This window comes from Dermacentor variabilis, chromosome 8 (genome assembly GCF_050947875.1).
Source record: "Dermacentor variabilis isolate Ectoservices chromosome 8, ASM5094787v1, whole genome shotgun sequence".
Classification (NCBI taxonomy): Eukaryota; Metazoa; Arthropoda; class Arachnida; order Ixodida; family Ixodidae; genus Dermacentor; species Dermacentor variabilis.
Window position 1 is genome coordinate 25645808 of NC_134575.1, and position 17546 is coordinate 25663353.

General features: G+C 43.0%; 1 protein-coding gene across 14 annotated transcripts in view; it reads right to left on the bottom strand.

Annotated features, from left to right (window-relative positions):
• The window catches only part of LOC142589858 (uncharacterized), a 112752-nt gene that overhangs the window by 45494 nt on the left and 49712 nt on the right, over positions 1-17546 (bottom strand). For 10 of the 14 annotated variants that reach the window (XR_012829984.1, XR_012829991.1, XR_012829989.1 and 7 more), the window contains 2 exons: positions 3423-3515; positions 2739-2819 (listed from right to left, as the gene is read on the bottom strand). Coding sequence is in view for 4 of the 14 variants with exons in the window: in XM_075701491.1 (XP_075557606.1) it covers positions 2739-2819; positions 3423-3515 (174 nt within the window). In the remaining 10 variants the exon portion in view is untranslated. Of the gene's footprint in view, positions 1-2738; positions 2820-3422; positions 3516-7946; positions 8025-10199; positions 10283-12656; positions 12724-13301; positions 13370-14637; positions 14720-15383; positions 15475-17546 lie in introns of those variants that run through there. The other 4 variants (XR_012829985.1, XR_012829986.1, XM_075701494.1 and 1 more) reach the window with 4 other exon arrangements.

The window sequence follows — 17546 nt, forward strand, 5'->3', positions numbered from 1 at the left end:
CAATGGAAAGTGACATCACAATTATGTGAATTGCAACTAATAGTACCTCTAAAGCGGACAAAATTGATATGTTACACATGAATTTAATGAAATTTTAGTAATATGGAAATACAGCGTTTGCATAACCCTTGTACACAACGTAACAAATTCACGTAATATATAAATCGACATATCAAATTTGTCCGCTTTGAGCGGTCTAGTGGATACAGAACCGCGATATCTGTTCTTGATTCAGAGCTATTAATTTGTAAATTTTGTGGTTCCAAGTCTTTTTCAACCTTTCCGAATTCGAAAAATTTTTTAACAACATTCAGGGCCTAATTCAACATTCCGCTTCCAGCAGTCACTAGAATTTAACTTTCTCCCTCAATTGCAACAGATTTCATTAGGATCGGTGCAGGTGTTATCTCAGAAAAATGTTTTTGCGTTTTACATGTATTTGAATAGGCCGCGTCGGAGTTGGGCCCGAGCTAAAGCTGCGAATGCTTAAATTGGAGAAGGGTTGTTTGTAGCCTTTTCCAGACATGAAGCTCTTATATATAGTGCAAAAAGTCACGGTTACTTTTATTTTGCGCCAGAGTTCTGCTCATGCCTCGAATTCTGTGTTGTAGTTGGCTAAAGATTCAGTTGAAGTCTGGCGTCATGTCCTTTGTCCTTTTTTACCTTGGTTCAGATTTTTGTTTGAGCTAGGTAAATCTCACACCTGCAGTATCTCCGGGCGGTAAACACTCCCCTGTGTTTAGTATGACCGTTTATTTTTGGTGGCAGTGAGTTTTCTGGTAGTCTCTTCGTGTTTGAGAAATACAGATCAGGTTTTTTTCCCTTCTTTTTTGCCTTTATAATGTTTAGCTGTGTTTGGTGTGTCACCATCGCTACAACGAGATATTAACGTGCGACACCCGATGTGCATTCCGGAAAGGTCCCCTGTTATCAGCTCTACTTCCTGGCGTCTAATCAGGCCTTGCGGTGTAGGGGGCGTTTCCGGAAGCGAGGCCGATTTCTTCATTATTATGGAAAGTACAAGAATGAAGGGAATTTTTCGAAATTGCTTTTACCATGGATGCGTACAATGTGAATCCGCGTAGTGATTAGAGATGTCATCGTAATTAGAGCGGCTTTTAAGCTGGAAGAGGTAATCGAGAAAAACCCTCATCGACATAAGGTATCGTACGGTCTACCGATGGCGAGGAGATCATTCGCATCTCGTGGAAGATTTTTGCAGTTAAGTTACACTAAGTCGGCGGAACACGTGTTTAAGATGTTCCATTTACTTTGAGAAACCTAACTAAAACAACATTTTGAGAAACAGTAAGAGTGGCGATAAAGAAGGAAGGGCTGGCGACCAAGGACATTTGTTTCTGACTTCGGGTTCTGCTTTGCAAGTGGAATGCTTTTTTTTTTTGCAAATCTGTTCCACTTCGTGTAACTTATCTAGAAGTAGTCAGACTAGAACAGTGAATTTAGGAATGTGCGTATGCCAAAGGTATGAAGGCGCGTACAACAGTTTATTCTTGTTTTCCTGGTTGAAATAGGCCTCAATTTCTTACGATTGCTCGTCTTGCATTTGGGTGAAATTGAGCGATTTCTGGGTTAACAGTTATCTCAATTTCATAATAAATTATGTTGGGTTACGTGCCGAAACCTCGACCTGATAATGAGGCACGCCGTAGAGAGGGAGTCTGGAAATTTGGACCACCTTAGTTTCTTTTATCTGCACCTTATTCTAAGTACACGGGTGTCATACAGTCATATGCATGCATCTGCTATAAAGATAATTGCGAGGAAATCAAATGCTAATGAGCTTGCTTGACAATTATTAAACAAAATATGTCGATAACAGTTGTACTAATAGTTAACCTAACGACTTCATCATATCGGTAAATTAAGCAATGCTGTAGGAAACTGCGTTGAGAGCTTAGCACGAAGATGACCCCGTATAGTGCTGGGCAGTAACCCAGCATGCCGTGGTGTGTCATGGAACAATCGCGACAGCCCACGTGTGCTGCAGAGATCGAAAAAGGGATTAACAGGAAGCTTTAGCGCGGGTGCTTTTAAGTATATGTCAAAAGAGAATTCCGTTTTTCTCGGCAACCAGTGCACCAAATCTGACGAGGTTTGTTGCGTTTGAAAGAAAAACTTAAGATCTAGTGACTGTTGGTTTCGAATTGTTAAATGAAGTCGTCAATTTTTTTTAAAAATGGGCAAAATCGAAAATTTTAGACGGATGTGCTACACTTCGCTTAGCCTATCTGCAAGTCAATAGTCTAAAACAGTGACTTTGCTCACGGGCGTAGGCCAAATGCGTGACAGGGGGGATTTCGCGGTAGAAATCGGCGAGAATTTATTACCCTGAAGAGATTGTACAACAGCATGAGATTGCTCCTTGTCCAGAACTGGTTATGAACACCTGGGATGTAGGTTTAGGGCTTGCATTAGGGTTCACTGGTCCGACTTGGGGTTTAATAATTATTCTCTCAATTTTACAATCAGTACTTCTCTGTTTACTATCTCTAGTCTTATTAAGCAGTAAAGGCAATCGCGATGAAGTCATGTAATTGTAGCATTTTCTACATTAAGACACTTCGACGAAGCTTTTCGTAACGCCTTGTAATTACAACAAGTTTTCGCGGCAATAGCTTAATGATATTTATCGATCACATTAGTGCTAATAGTTAACGTAACGACTTCATCGCGTCGGTAACTTAGGCAATGCTGCTGGAAACAGACTGAGTGCTTACCACAAGGTCTTCAGCGTGCTGTGCTCGGCAGTCACCCAGCCTGCCGTTGTGACATGAAATAATCCCGATGCCCCACGTGTGCTGCAGAGATCGAAAGTTAGATTAAGACAAAATGGTAGAACAAAGAAAAAAATAAACCGTCTCGCGTGTGCTAACCTATTGCATTTTGTTCGACTACACGAAAGGAATCTGTACATGCATCGCCAGTTATGCAAATCCGAGATGACAAGCACAGTGCCAGGTTGCCACATGGTCATATACATGCACGATGTTTAACTGACAACAGTAAGAAGATCGTGAACATTTCATTGTCTGTTCCCTCATGGCGCATCTACTAAGAATTAATATGAGAAATGTTGGGTAGCATTACTGCAAACGCTGAGTATAAGTAGCGCCGAGCACCGAGAAGACGTTTCCCCTGGAAGCGCGAATGCGCATCGAAGACTGGCTTGGAACGCGTCTAGTGCACATTCGACCGTTAACGCGACGCGTGGACGAGAGTCGGGACGTGAAAAAGGCGGAACATGACCGTGTCGAGTTCAAAGAAGTATTAGTCATGTACTTGGCAAAATACCATAAAACTCCTTTCGGTAAAGGTGGCTTTTCGGTAAAGGTTTTTTGTAAAAGCGAGTTAACTATTAGTTTTTGAATTCTGAGTAAGGTGAATTCGACGTCTGCTCTTACCGCATACATCAGGGCCGGCTGCAGGCATACGGGCCTTCGTACGACGTCGACGGTCCGGCCAAGCGAGGGCGGTGGATGCCACAGTAGACCGCGCTGCAAGCCGTAACCAGGAAAGAGAAGCTTTAGCTCGTGGCAACTGGGATTCCCCATGCTCAAATACATGTAAGAGGTAGAAGTGCTTTTACGAGAGAAACCGTGGACTAACTTGAATTACACTTCTTGAATTTTAGAGAAAATTTTATTCTTGGGGAAACAATAACGAGCTCATGATTATATTGCGCTTTGTGTTACACTGACGATTAAGCGAAGGACAGCACGTGGTAGTACGTAGCGCAAATTAAAAACTGTTTAATACTGTTAAAGAAAGCGCTTGTATACAAGGAGATATGGCGCGGGGGGGGGGGAGATATGAAAATATATGACAAGCGCCTCCCATATTTCTCGCTCCGTTTTTATTTTTGATGTGCCAATGAATGTGGTGCTTTCTAGTAGCCGAGAGCACTTGCATTGTTCGCAATGTGCAGCCAAGTTGCTAGGTGCTGTCAAAATTTGGCACGTGTATTTGTGCTGCCGTAACCTATCATTTAGACAATGTCCAGTTTGCTCAGTGTACACTTTCCAGCAATCTAGTGGGATTCGGTAAACCACTGGAGTAGAACATTCCACGTACTTTTTCACGTCCTTAGTCTGACAGACCGTAGCACTTGGATTGCCCTCTTTGGATCCTGCGTTCACCCTCTTGCAAATGCTTTTTAGTTTTTGCGAAGCGGAGAACAGTACTTTACATCATAGCGTTGGGCTGCCTTTTTTATCCTATGTGACAAGCCATGGATGTAAGGCAGTACCACGCGTCTTTTTTTAAATAGCACCACGCGTTTTTGTAAATTCTTTAATCAGTTTTTTGCCTTTTCCTGTTGGCTCTGATATGGGGCAAATTTTTTTCAGATTTGCACCACCTTACTGTTTTGGTACCCACTGTTTCTTAAACGGCTTATTTGCAAATCGATGCTCTCCCTCACAGCATGGTAGCATGACTTTTCAACTGCTTGACTGATGCAAACCTTGGCGATGCCCCTTTTTATGATTTTAGAATGGCAAGAGTCATACCTCGGGATTTCTACTCCTCCAAATTTGTAATGTTTCAGTAATGCTTAGTACCAGTAAGTCCAGTAATGTTCATGTCAAGGGACTGCAATGCACCTTCGGTGGAAGTGTCGTACGTGAATTCTAGACCTTCATGCGCTTTCTTGAACGTGCTGATGACAGTTTCTACGCTTCCTGGTTCGTTCTGGTTTTCTTTTATGCACACCAAATAATCGTCAGGTGTCATCATATTCGATAAACGCACCCTGTAGATAAAGTTTTAGCAAGTTCACCAAACTAGAAATAGTGCACTTGCATGCATACTGAAATTTGGTGTAGCCGAGCATGTCCATGGCTTCTACGGCTTGTACCACCGCTGGCCTCTGACAAATTGAGAGAGAAAAGTAAAACTTTACTGACTCTAGAAGCGAAATTTTCATTTTAGGCCTTAACTATATAAAAATTATCGTAAATTTGTTGGAGCATTGCGTGTATGAAGGGCCGGAGACTTTTCGAATACAATATTCCCGCCACTGCTTTATGCGACCGCTTTTCCTCTGCATCGTAGTTCGCAAGGCGAGACTTAGAGCTTTATCCCTTACTGCACATGTCACTTCCCTGTTCTTTTAGTCATTTCGTTCAATCGTACAAACGTGGCGGTTCAGATTCGGGACATCCAACCACAACAATATATATATATATATATATATATATATATATATATATATATATATATATAATATGCTTGCCTTCCCTTTCCTTTAAAGCTATATGCTCGGGAAATCCCTGCCACGAACAGATGGGCGGGTTATAAGCGTGGCATGACACATGACACACTTTAGATAAAAATTGGGAGCGTAGACTTGTCAAAGAAGAATCCGCAAGTGGAACAGCCAGCACTCATTGTTTCGCAACAAGATGCACCCTCCCAAATGGTGTATACTTCTTTAGAGCGTATATTCCAGCACTGCTCGGGATTCATGTGTTATTTTACTCCCAGGTGGGAGCAACTTTACCCAATTTGTGCATAAAGAAGTGAAAACATGCTGCACGAGAGTGTAGGCAGTGAAAAAAAAAAACTTGCCGTGGCACTGCATTCGTTCTTAAGTCTATGCATCTTAGTCTGCAAAATAATTTACGCCGTTAGAAGTGAATAAGGGTGTAAATCGGACTTTTCACTTCCACACTTACACCCTTGTATGAATTATAGCGCGACTTACCGCCTTACTCACTTTAAAGGGGTATATATTACAGCTCACGCAGATAGATGGGGCACATAGTCATAAAAGATTGTTAAGAAGGCCTGAGGTGTCATTGCCGAGCGTCGGGTGTGGTCACCTTAGGAACTCTGTCGCTGTCACGACGAAAAAACAAAGCCTAGAATTTTTTTTTTGTATTTTGCGATGTCTATGTGTTCGTTGGGCACCACCTCTGTGCTAACAAAAGAAAAGTAAATATTACCCTTCCGATAACAAGTAGCAACAACGAAGCGTGCATGTTTTGTCAATAAAGGGTTCCTTAAAATTCGTTTTACCAAGAAAAGCCGTGTAACATGGACGTCTAACTGCTCTTGTTCGCGCATTGGAATACGAACACACCTAGAGATCTTCCGCTAACTGGCAACCAAGCTCCGACTAAAGGGTAAACCGTAAAAGTGATGCCAGGAATATTTGTGAGAAAATATATTAAACCAAAAAGTAAATGCGACGAGCGTCGGGTGTGGTCACCTTAGGAACTCTGTCGCTGTCACGACGAAAAAACAAAGCCTAGAATTTTTTTTTTGTAATTTGCGATGTCTATGTGTTCGTTGGGCACCACCTCTGTGCTAACAAAAGAAAAGTAAATATTACCCTTCCGATAACAAGTAGCAACAACGAAGCGTGCATGTTTTGTCAATAAAGGGTTCCTTAAAATTCGTTTTACCAAGAAAAGCCGTGTAACATGGACGTCTAACTGCTCTTGTTCGCGCATTGGAATACGAACTCACCTAGAGATCTTCCGCTAACTGGCAACCAAGCTCCAACTAAAGGGTAAACCGTAAAAGTGATGCCAGGAATATTTGTGAGAAAATATATTAAACCAAAAAGTAAATGCGAGATACCCGGAAGTAGTTAAATAGTCTAAAACAGTGACTACGCTACGAACAGTCGTGACCTCGTGTACGACTGTTCATTCTTGCTTTTCTTGTAGAAATAGACGAGGATTTATTACGCTGCAGAAATTGTATAGCAGCGTGAGAATGTTGCATTTCTAGAACTGGTTACGAACTTCCCGGATGTCGAGTTTCACGTCTTGCATTACGGTTCAATGGTCCGACTTGTTTTCCAAAAAATATTCTTCCAAGTTTCGTGACTAGTAATTATCCGTTTAATACCTCTAGCCATGTAGTCATATTCATGCCTCTGTGGTAAAGGCAGTCGTGACGAAAGAAAATAGTTATAGCATCTTTTGCATTGTTCAGACATTTCTTATAGTTTTTCTGTCGCACTCTAATACTAACAAATTTTCGTTGCAATAATTTAACAAAGTCTATCGATAAGATTTCCACGGCGGCCGCATTTCGATGGGGGCGAAATGCGAAAGCAGCCGTGTACTCAGATTTAGGAGCACGTTGAAGAACCCCAGGTGGTCGAAATTTCCGGAGTCCTCCACTACGCCGTGCCTCATAATCAGAAAGTGGTTTTATCACGTACAAACCAATTATTTAATTTTTTATCGATAAGATTTGTACTAATAGTTAATATAACAATTTCATCGTACCGGTAAATTAGGCAAGGCTGCAGGAAACTGCGTGAGAGCTTACCACGAAGTTGACCATGCTCAATGCTGGGATACCAGCCAGCATGCCATGGTGTGACATGGAACAATCCCGAGAGCCCACGTGTGCTGCAGAGATCGAAAGCGAGATTATGACAATAGGGCCGAAAAGAAAAGGGATGTGTATATACACTGCTAGTTAGACAAATAGCAGAAGGCAAGCACAGTGCTCGGTTACCAAATAGTCACATGCATGCAAGATGTTTAATTCACATAAACGTTTGAAGATCATGCACACTTCACAATCTATGCCCTGATGCCGCATCTACGAAAATGTATCTATACAATCTCATCTAGAAATACGGTAAACGCTAATAAGTAGCATCGAGCTTCGAGATAGACTTTCACCTAGAAGCGCGAATACACACCGAAAACTGGCTTGGAACGCGTCGACTGCACCTTTATGGTCAACTCGATGAGTCGTAATGGATACTGATGAAGTAAAGGCGGAACATAACCCCGTCTAATGCAAAGAAGTGCTAAACATGTACTGGGCAAAATACCTTGAAACCGAGTTGGGTAAAAGTGGCAGGTTTATTTTTAAAGTCTAGTGAACTATTAGTTTCTTTTTCATTCTAATTAAGATCGCTATAGGCGAACTCGACGTCTGCTCTTACCAGATGTCAGATGTCAGCGTACGGTCCTTCGTACGACGCCGGTAGTCTGCGCAAGGGACGGTCGTGGATGCCACAGTAGAGCGCGCTGCAAACCGTAACCACAAAAGAGGAAGCTTTAGCTCGGGGCCAACTGCAATTACGCCTGTTCAAATACGGGTGAAACACTGAAATCTTTGTATAACACAACCCCTGGACTAATGTAAATGAACCTTGTTGAAAAATTATGTTTCTGAGGCTACAATCATAACGAGATCGCGCATCAGCCGCTAACGCTAGGGCGGCGCCACCATCGATGGATAGAGGCGAGGCCGATGGCGTTCACGGGAAACTCGCGTCTTGTCCGGGTGGATAGCGGTCACGTGACAGCCGTGGATGCTACAGTAATAGGCGCTGTAAAAGGTAGCGAAGAAAGCTGGTGCATGCTTAACAGGAAACAATAACAAGGCTGTTTGGGATTCCGCATACTAAATAAAATAAAATTAAATTCTGTGGTATTACGTGCCAAATGCACGATTTGATTACGAGGCCGGCTGTAGTGGGGGACTCCGGAAATTGAGACCGAAAGTCAGCCAACAGAAAACTCAAAAATGCTTCCTTGAGAAAACCGCTGGAGCGATGCGAATGAAGTTGTTGAACTTCGACGAGAGAAAAGTAAAATCCCAGTCCAAGCTTTTCGAAAAAAGTCGACGCTTTTCGAGCACACTATCCCCGCTACTTATTTATCGGACTGCTTTTCCCCTGCATCGCATCTTGCGAGGCGAGAGCTAGAAATCATCCCTTACCACAAATGTAATTTCCGTTTTCTTTGACACTTCGATCAATTGTACAAACGTGGCGGTTCTGATTCGGGACAAGCAAGAACAATCATTTACATATATTGCGCGCCTTCCCTTTCCTTTAAAGCTGCACCGCCTGGACATTCCGGTCACAAACTGCCATGCGCGTTATCACGTGACTCGGCATTCTTCAAAGAAAAGTCACGCGCGCAGAGCTTCCAAGAAGGCAGGTGCAAGCGAGACAGGCAGCAATCACTGTTTCGGAAAAAGATACACCCTCCCAAAAGGTGTATACTTCTGTAAGGTGTCTGTTGGACCACTGCCAGGAAGTTGAGTTATTTTACTGCCGAATGGGTGAGCTTACGCAACTTGTGCACAAAGGAGAGTAAACTTGCTAAACGGGAGAGTAGCCTAAGAAGAAAAAGAAGTTACTGTGACACTGCGCTCGGTATGAAACTTTTGCGTCCCGGACTGTAAAATAATTTACACCCTTAGAACTGAATAAGCGTGCCCGAACCGTTTATTACGCCCATATTTACACCTGCTAAGGTGCAAGTTGTAGACCGATTTAAACCTTTATTCACTTTTAACGGTATATATTTTACAGCTTGACCAAATTGTCAAGAAGGCCTGAAGTGTCGTTGCCGAGCGCCAGGGGCGGTCACTTGAGCAGCTGAGTCACTGTCATGACGAAAAAACCACCTACCATTTCTCCGTTTTCAATCTCTTATGTGTTCGTAACGCATGACCTCTGTGCCAAATATTAATTCTTACCTTTCCCAGAACAAGAAACAACAAAGCGTCCGCGTTTTGTCAATAAAGGCTGCCTTCCGAACCGTTTCACCAAGCAAACTAACTCGACGTCCAACTGCGATATTTCGTGTATTCGGGTGCGAACACACCTTGACACTGTTCGCTATCGGGCATTTAAGCTCCGACGAAAGCTAAGTCGTAAAATTCATTCTGGCAATATTCATGAGGAAACTCATTAAACTAAAAAGAACGTGCAAGCATCAGTTTGACTTCGTGTAACGCACATGGAAGTAGTTGAATAATCTAAAACCGCGACTTCGTTTATCGAAAGACGTGACAGAGTGTATGGAAGTTCATTCTTGGGTTTCTTAGCTGAATTGCTGCATGTCTAGAACAGGTTACAACTCCCCGGATGTCGAGTTTCAAGTCTTGCGTTAGGGTTTAATATAGTTCATATAGTTTCATAATTAGTACTTGTCTACCACCTCTAGCCGTGTAGTTCATATCGATGCCTCTGTGGTAAAGGCAATCGTGACAAAAGCGAATAATTATACCATCGTCTACATTGTTAAGGCATTTCGAATATACATTTTGTAACGCCCTCTAATTTTAATAAGCTTTCGTGGCAATACAAATTAATCTATTGATAAGATCTGTAATAATGGGTAGTGTAACGACTTCATCGTATTGGTAAATTAGGCAACGTTGCAAGAAACTGCGTGAGAGCTTACCGCGAGCTTTGCCACGTATAGTGCTGGTTTGTAACCCAGCGTGCCATGGTGTGACATGGAGAAATACCGGTCGCCACCGAGTGCTGCAGAGATCGAAAGCGAGGTTAAGACAAAAGGACACAAGAGAAAAAAAAAGAAGGAACGGTCACGTGTCTGTGAACCCACGATGATCTGACTCGACTGTACGAAGGGAAACTATATATACAATGCTAGTCAGACAAACGGCAGAAGACAACCACGGTGCCCGGTTACCAAATCGTCATAGGCGGGCAAGATGTTCAATTCACATAAACGTGTTGAAGATCGTGCACATCTAACTTTCTGCGGCCTTGTGGCGCATATACCAAATGTGAATGCAAACAACGTTGGGTATAATTACAGTGATTTTTCTTTCGCACCACGCTTTCATGCCATGTCCCACTTGCGTCATTTCTTAGCTGATCTGAAGTCTTACTTCGCCTCTCGCGATATGTCTAGGCCATAGTGTACGAAGAGAAATTCACGTAAGTGGAATAATTTTTAGCGAAATTTGTCTGGGTAGCTTGGTCGCTTGAAATGATTGCAGTAAGTACCAGCGCCGCTTGAATTAGCTATGTGCACGTGTACAAAACCCACAATGAAAACTTGCCGCTACCGTTAAGCGCACATCAATAACACGCACTAGTACGGCGTACACTTGTAGGCACTTTTACGGTTATTTCTTTGTATTCTTTTCATGCAAGTGATAGGAGATAAAGAGCTTTATCTGTACCCGCCGTGTGTATGTGAGACGGTTGTATACATTTTACTGAATAAATTCTTATACGGTGTTTTACTATGGACTGTGGCCTTGCGCCAAACCAGTCTATTTTCTTATTTTCGTTCGTGATGGGATCGACTAAATATCGTATTCCTTGATGTGAGCTTTTCAATCCTTATCCTGTACCTATCCATGTTCGCATGAGCGCACTTTTATAATTTAGCGAAATGGCTCGGTCTCTCACGCAGCTAAAAGAAAGTTTCGCTTATTTCGTGCTAGTGTGAAGTGCACGGCGAGTTGTTATCAATGACTAAAGGGTAAACTGTATTCGTCGTTTTTTTTTTGTTTTTCACTTTCGTGGCGTGCCAATGGATTGTACAAAATTGACTTGAAACGCAATACGACCTTGAATATCTAATGATGGTATTGACGCATTCTATTCAAAACTTCGCGTTATTATACGCTGATTACTTGAAGCAATAGACTGATCAATGGGATGACCAGGGCTTCAATCGATCTTGTTTTTCTGCGGCGAGCCACAGTTGAATATCCCTCAAAGCATCTCTCCCTATAACGGACTATTAAAACGAATTTGGCAAAGCTCGCAAGTTTAAGAACTATACTGAACACTGCTACTGCTAGACGAGTGTGGCAGGCGCTTCTGCAGGAAAGCACTACGGCGGCCCGTTCTCAATTTCAGTGCCTTCTGGCGCGAAGTCCTTGTCGTGAATGGTTCGTCGTCAGCATCGTGGAAGCCACAGTAGAGTGCGCCTACTTCTAGCTGCGATAACCATTCAGAACGGAATGAATGGTGCTGTAAGCCGTAAAATCAAACTCAAGTGAGCAGTAGTTGTCAATAAATTAGTTGACTTCATGACCCTAAACATAACCTAATGCGTACGCTAGTCAGATAAGCGCAGGTAAGCTTATGTGACCTCACCTTCAGGACAAGCACAGCTAACCGAAGTTTCCCTACGGAATCTATTGCCTTAACCAATACAGCCTTACGTACATGGTTGATATTCACCTGTGTAACCTATTCTGACTTTTAAAAAAAATTTGAAAGAAAAGAGAAGAAAGGATTGCACAGACTTTTTGATTTGGTATCATAGTGCTTCCCAGCCAGTGTCAGTGCAGACGACCTATGACAGTCTGACAGTTTTGTGACTCGCAAACGTCACTTTCCTAAGTATGCATTAAGTAACTGTTTACGGTTTCAGAAGCTAGTCACGTCTACGGGCCTTCAACAGAGTCGTTAAGTGTCGTTAACCACGCCCATTAGATATTCAGCGGCCCTCCACAACACCACTAGTCTGTATCCTCTGCTTGCTCAGACCTGCCCTGTTGCAGACTTGTTCGATGCTGCCACTTCGACCATATTTTCTCCTTTTAAGATACTACTAACGGCTGTTCCTCGAAGACGCGGAAGTAGCTGTCTTATACGCAGAGAAGTGTATCGGCTGGTGCTCAATAATTTTTGAATATCATTATAAGTAGTTTGTCTATCCCGAATACCATGTTGGGGTAACGGCAATATTCTCCAGCATATCACTAAAGCTTGTATCTCCCCCTTTTCTCTCTCTCTCTCGCTGGATAAAGGTAAATTTTAGTGCGCTAATATTTACATTTCTCTTGTTTTCGAAGATCTTGTTAAGTGTGTCTGCAACACTGATTTTCCAGTAAACGGGTTAAATAACGCGCACCAAGTATGAACTTACCATGTGATGCATGGTCAGTGGCAGCCCAGAGGGGAGCACCGGTCACATCGAGAACGGCGCGTACTTCCTGCAAAGGCCGAGACGATTCCTGTGTACTCGTTGCAAAAGACTGCGGGTGGACATTTTGAATAGATGATCATTTCAATGATATAGCTAGTCAAAGTTCAGCTTTATATACCCAAATAAAGAATGTTATTGTGATAAATATAATTATGGGAACGTGCGAGTGATCCTTGCAGTACGAGGGAACTACGACAACAAATTACGTCAGAAGAAAAAAAAATGCCAGATGAATGCTTGAAGCCAAGAGTTTATACAAATCCACGTGCAATTCTTAATTTTCGCGCTGCGTTCCTGGAGCTGTGGTACACGTGGCTCCGGGGTTCCTTCTAGTACAACGAAAAACGAAACTATGCATTGTTAAGTATAGTCTTTTTGTAACGCGCTCTAGTAGCAAGTTGGGGCAATAATTTACTGAAACCTGTCCGGGTGGATTGCGGTCACGTGACAGGCGTGGATGCTGCAGTAATACGCGGTGTAAAACGTAGCGAGGAAAAGGGGTGCGTGCTTAACAGGAAACTTTAACAGAGCTGTTTACGATTCCGCATACTAAATAAATAAAATTCAATTCTCGGTTTTACTTACCAAATCCACGATTTGATTATGAGGCATGCTGTAGTGGGGTACTCCTGAGATTTATGCCGCAAGTCCGCCTATACAAAACGCAAAAATGTTTCCCTAAGAAAAGCGCTGGAGCAATGCGAATGAAATTGTTGAACATCAGAGAGAAATTTAAAATTGTACTGACTCTAGCGGGCAAAATTTTCATATTAATATAGGAGGGAATGGGCCATAAGGGAATAGGATGAATTTTTCAAGGTTGTTTTGAAGACCATAGAGGCGCACGCCTTAGTGCGAGTCAAGGTAGAGTAATTAGACCACGTCAAGGATCGCACTACGGGTGGGTGTCCCGACGGGAATGCGTATACATTCGCGCATCGTGGAACACATTTTTTTTTTTTGCAGTTTGCACTATGTCGGCGAAACGTGTGTGGAACGCGACTAGGTCGTAAGACAAAGGAAGCTCTAGGCCCTTTGGTCCGCTCTTTGGAAACAGCGTGTTCATGACACTAAGAAAACCCCTTTTCCTGCATTTTTGACAGTCACGTAGGCATTAAAAGAAAGTATCTTTTGTCGCATACTACGTTGTAGGCGGCAAGCACTGAGCGGATATATGAGATTTTATTTGTTTTGTTTTATTTCACAACAAATTCACCTGTCGAACACGCCAACTCTACAGCAGACCTGGTGCCATTTGGATGGTTCTATAAATTTGCAGGCCATTTTTAACTTGTGTTGTATGAGTAACAATACTGAAGGAAAAGTAGACGACCAATGATATTTGTTCCACACTTATGGCTTCTGCTTTGGAATTGGCACGTTTTCGCGAATCTATTCCAGTTCGTGTAAACAATGTGGAAATAGCTAAATAGTCTGAAACAGTGATATTTGTATGAAGGGCGTATGCCAAGGACGAGACAGCGCATGCAGTAGCTCATTTATTTTGTTTCTGGTGATTTTAGACCAGTATTACGCTGCAAGGATATACATAGCCGCCCGAAACTGTTGCATGTCTACATTTGGTTATGGACTCCTCGTATGTAAAGTTTCAAGTCTTGTATTTTGGTCCAATCGTCCAACTTGTGGGTTAAAAATTACTACTTATCTGTTTACTACCGCTAGTCGTGTAGTCATATGCATGCCTCTCTGGTAAAGGCAAGCGCGACGAAATCAAACCGTTATATCATCTTCTCCATTGTTAAGGCATTTGGAAGACATTTTTTCGTAGTGCATTTTATTATAACAAATTTACGCGACAATAATTTTACGAGATCTCTTGATATTTGTACTAATAATTAACGCAACGACTTCTGGTATCTGTACATTAGGCAACGCTGCTGGAAACAGCGTGTCAGCTTACCACGATGGGGGACCAGGTGAAAGGTTTGGCAGTCAACGATCAGGCCGGTGTAACATGGAAGTGTTCCGACAGCCCACGTGAGCTGCAGCGGTCGAAAGCGAGATCACGACGAAAAGGGCAGAACAAACAGACAAACAAACAAACAAACAAACAAACAAACAAACAAACAAACAAACAAACAAACAAACAAACAAACAAACCATCCCACGCATGTCAACCGACGGCATTCTGATTAGACTACTCGAAAGGAATCTATATATACATTGCTAGTTGGACAAATAGCAGAATACAAGCACAGTGCCACATAACTAAATAGTCATATGCATGTACGATGTTCAGTTCAGATAAACGTATGAAGATCATGCACATTTAGCTATCTGTGGCCAGATGGCACATCTAAAAAAAAATGAATATATACAACGTTGGGAAGAATTGAAGTAAACGCTAAGTAGCATCGAGGACCGAGATTCCACTACAAGCGGGAACGCACACCGAAAACTGGCTTGAAACGCGTCGAGTACAGTATTGATGGTTAACAAGATGCCCGATAGGTGTAGCGATGACGTAACGGCGGAACATCACCGTGTCGAGTGCAAACAAGTACTATATGTGTACAGGGCAGAACACTTTGAAGCCAATTTGTGCAAAAGTAGAAGCTTACTGTTTTTTTAAGGATTGTTAGCTATTAGTTTGATTCTTAAAATATAGTTGAGGCCGGTATACGTGAATACAACGTCGAATCTTACCGCATAGGCTAGGGCCAGCTGCCGGCATACGGACCTTTGTACGACACCGGCGGCGAGTCCGCTGACACAGTGGATGCCACAGCAGACCGCACTGCAAACCGCAACCAGGAAAGAATAATCTTTATCTAGGGACCAACTTCGATTCCGCCTGTTTAAATTCATTTGCAATACAGATCTTTTCATGAGTAAATCCCTGCACTAATGTTAATGAAATTTCTTGAATTCGGGAGAAACATTTATATTCTTGGGACTACAGTAATTTACTATCAACTTCGATTCCGCCTGTTTAAATTCATTTGCAATAGAGATATTTTTCATGAGTCAATCCCTGCACTAATGTTAATGAAATTTCTTGAATTCGGGAGAAACATTTATATTCTTGGGACTATAATAATTTACTATCATACGCGCACCGCTAACGCTAGAGCGGCGACACCATTGCTGGATAGAAGCGGTGCCGACGGCGTTGACGGGAAATTGGCGACTTGACCGGGGGCTAGCTGTACGCCGACTGTGCATTGTCCGGCTGGATTGCGGCCACGTGACGACTGTGGATGGCACGGTAACATACGCTGTAAATCGTAGCGAGGAAAGCAGGCGCTTGCTTAACAGGAGTGTTTAGCTCGGCGCTGTTTGCGATTCCTTCTACTTAAACGCATACAAAAGGCAAGCATGCTTGACTGAGAAAACTGCTGAACCGGTGTGAATGGAAACTTGGCTGAGTAAGTTAATTTCTTGGGACTAATATACCAAGCAAATTTTTCATTAAGGGCCTGAAGCCCTTACAACACTTTACGAAAATTGGTAAGTCGGCCCGTTATATATGTGAAGGGTGAGAGGCTTCTCGAATAAACATGCCTGGCGCGCTTTTATCTGACCGCATTTCCTCTCCATCGTATCTTACAAAGTAAGACTTTGAAATTCATACTTTACGTGTTACTTCCGTTTTCTCTTTCTCGCTTCGCTCGGTCCTATAAGGAACGATGCGGTTCTGGTTCGCCTCAAACAACGCATATGTACTCAGCGTGCTGCCTCGCCTTTGCTGTGAAGCCCTACGCCCAAAAACATTCCGAGCACGAACGGCCCGCACGTATACAGGCGTGACACAGCACTCTCGAAAGTCAGGTAGCGAGCGCAGAGCTTACAAGACAGGAAACGCAAGCGATGTACAGAATAGCTAGCGCAGCAAGAACAAAGCACGTGTCGAGACAGAACGAACGCTTGTCATGTCTCGACCTGTTCTTTGTTCTTATATTGCACCACGGGTTCCATTATACAACATGTCAAAACCTATTACCTTCTGAAACGCAAGCGAGACCGACGGCAATCACTGTTTGGGAACAAGCTACACTCACTCAAGTGGTGCACGTTTCCGTCACTGCGCGTATACTTCCCGAGTTATATCTTACTCCCCAAATGGAAGGAGCAGCACGTGCATAAACAAGGCTAAACTTTCTCCACGGTAGTGTACGAGGAAGTTTAAGAAAAAGGGCTGTGGCAGTGCTTTGGTTCTTCAGTCATGGCGTCCCAGACTAAATTTACACCCTTAAAGGAGTATAAAGACGTCGGACGGTTCGGTCAAGTGAGGGCCGTGGATGCCACAGTAGACCACGCTGCAAACCGTAACCAGGCAAGAGAAGATTTAGCTCGGAACCAACTGCGATTCCCCGTGTTCAAATATACGAGAGAAACGCTGGACCAATTTAACGAAATTTCTTGAATTTGAGAGAAAAAAAGCTATTCTTGGGGGCAACAATAATGAGAGCGTTTGTGCACCTTTAATTCTAGGGTGGCGCCACCGGATGGATGGGTGGTTGTTATGAGCGTCCCCTTTGGAACGGGGCGGTGGGTTGCGTCACCAAACTCTTGCTATTATACTGCCTAATGCCCTACCCTAGGTTAAACTATGAAAAAGGAAAAAATACGCTATGAACTACCACGCCCAAATTTTCTGAACCACGAATGCGAACCGTGCTTTTGTACGTCTCCGTTTTTTTGTCGTTTCCCTACTTTTCTTCCACCAATGCTCCAATTGCCTATTACTAATGCTTATTGCGGACATGTTTGCTTTACCACTGCTCCCGCTGAACCCAAGGGCTTGAAGGAGGCCGGTGGTGCCTGAATCGACCGCTGGGTAGACGTCTTCACATTCTAATAAAACAT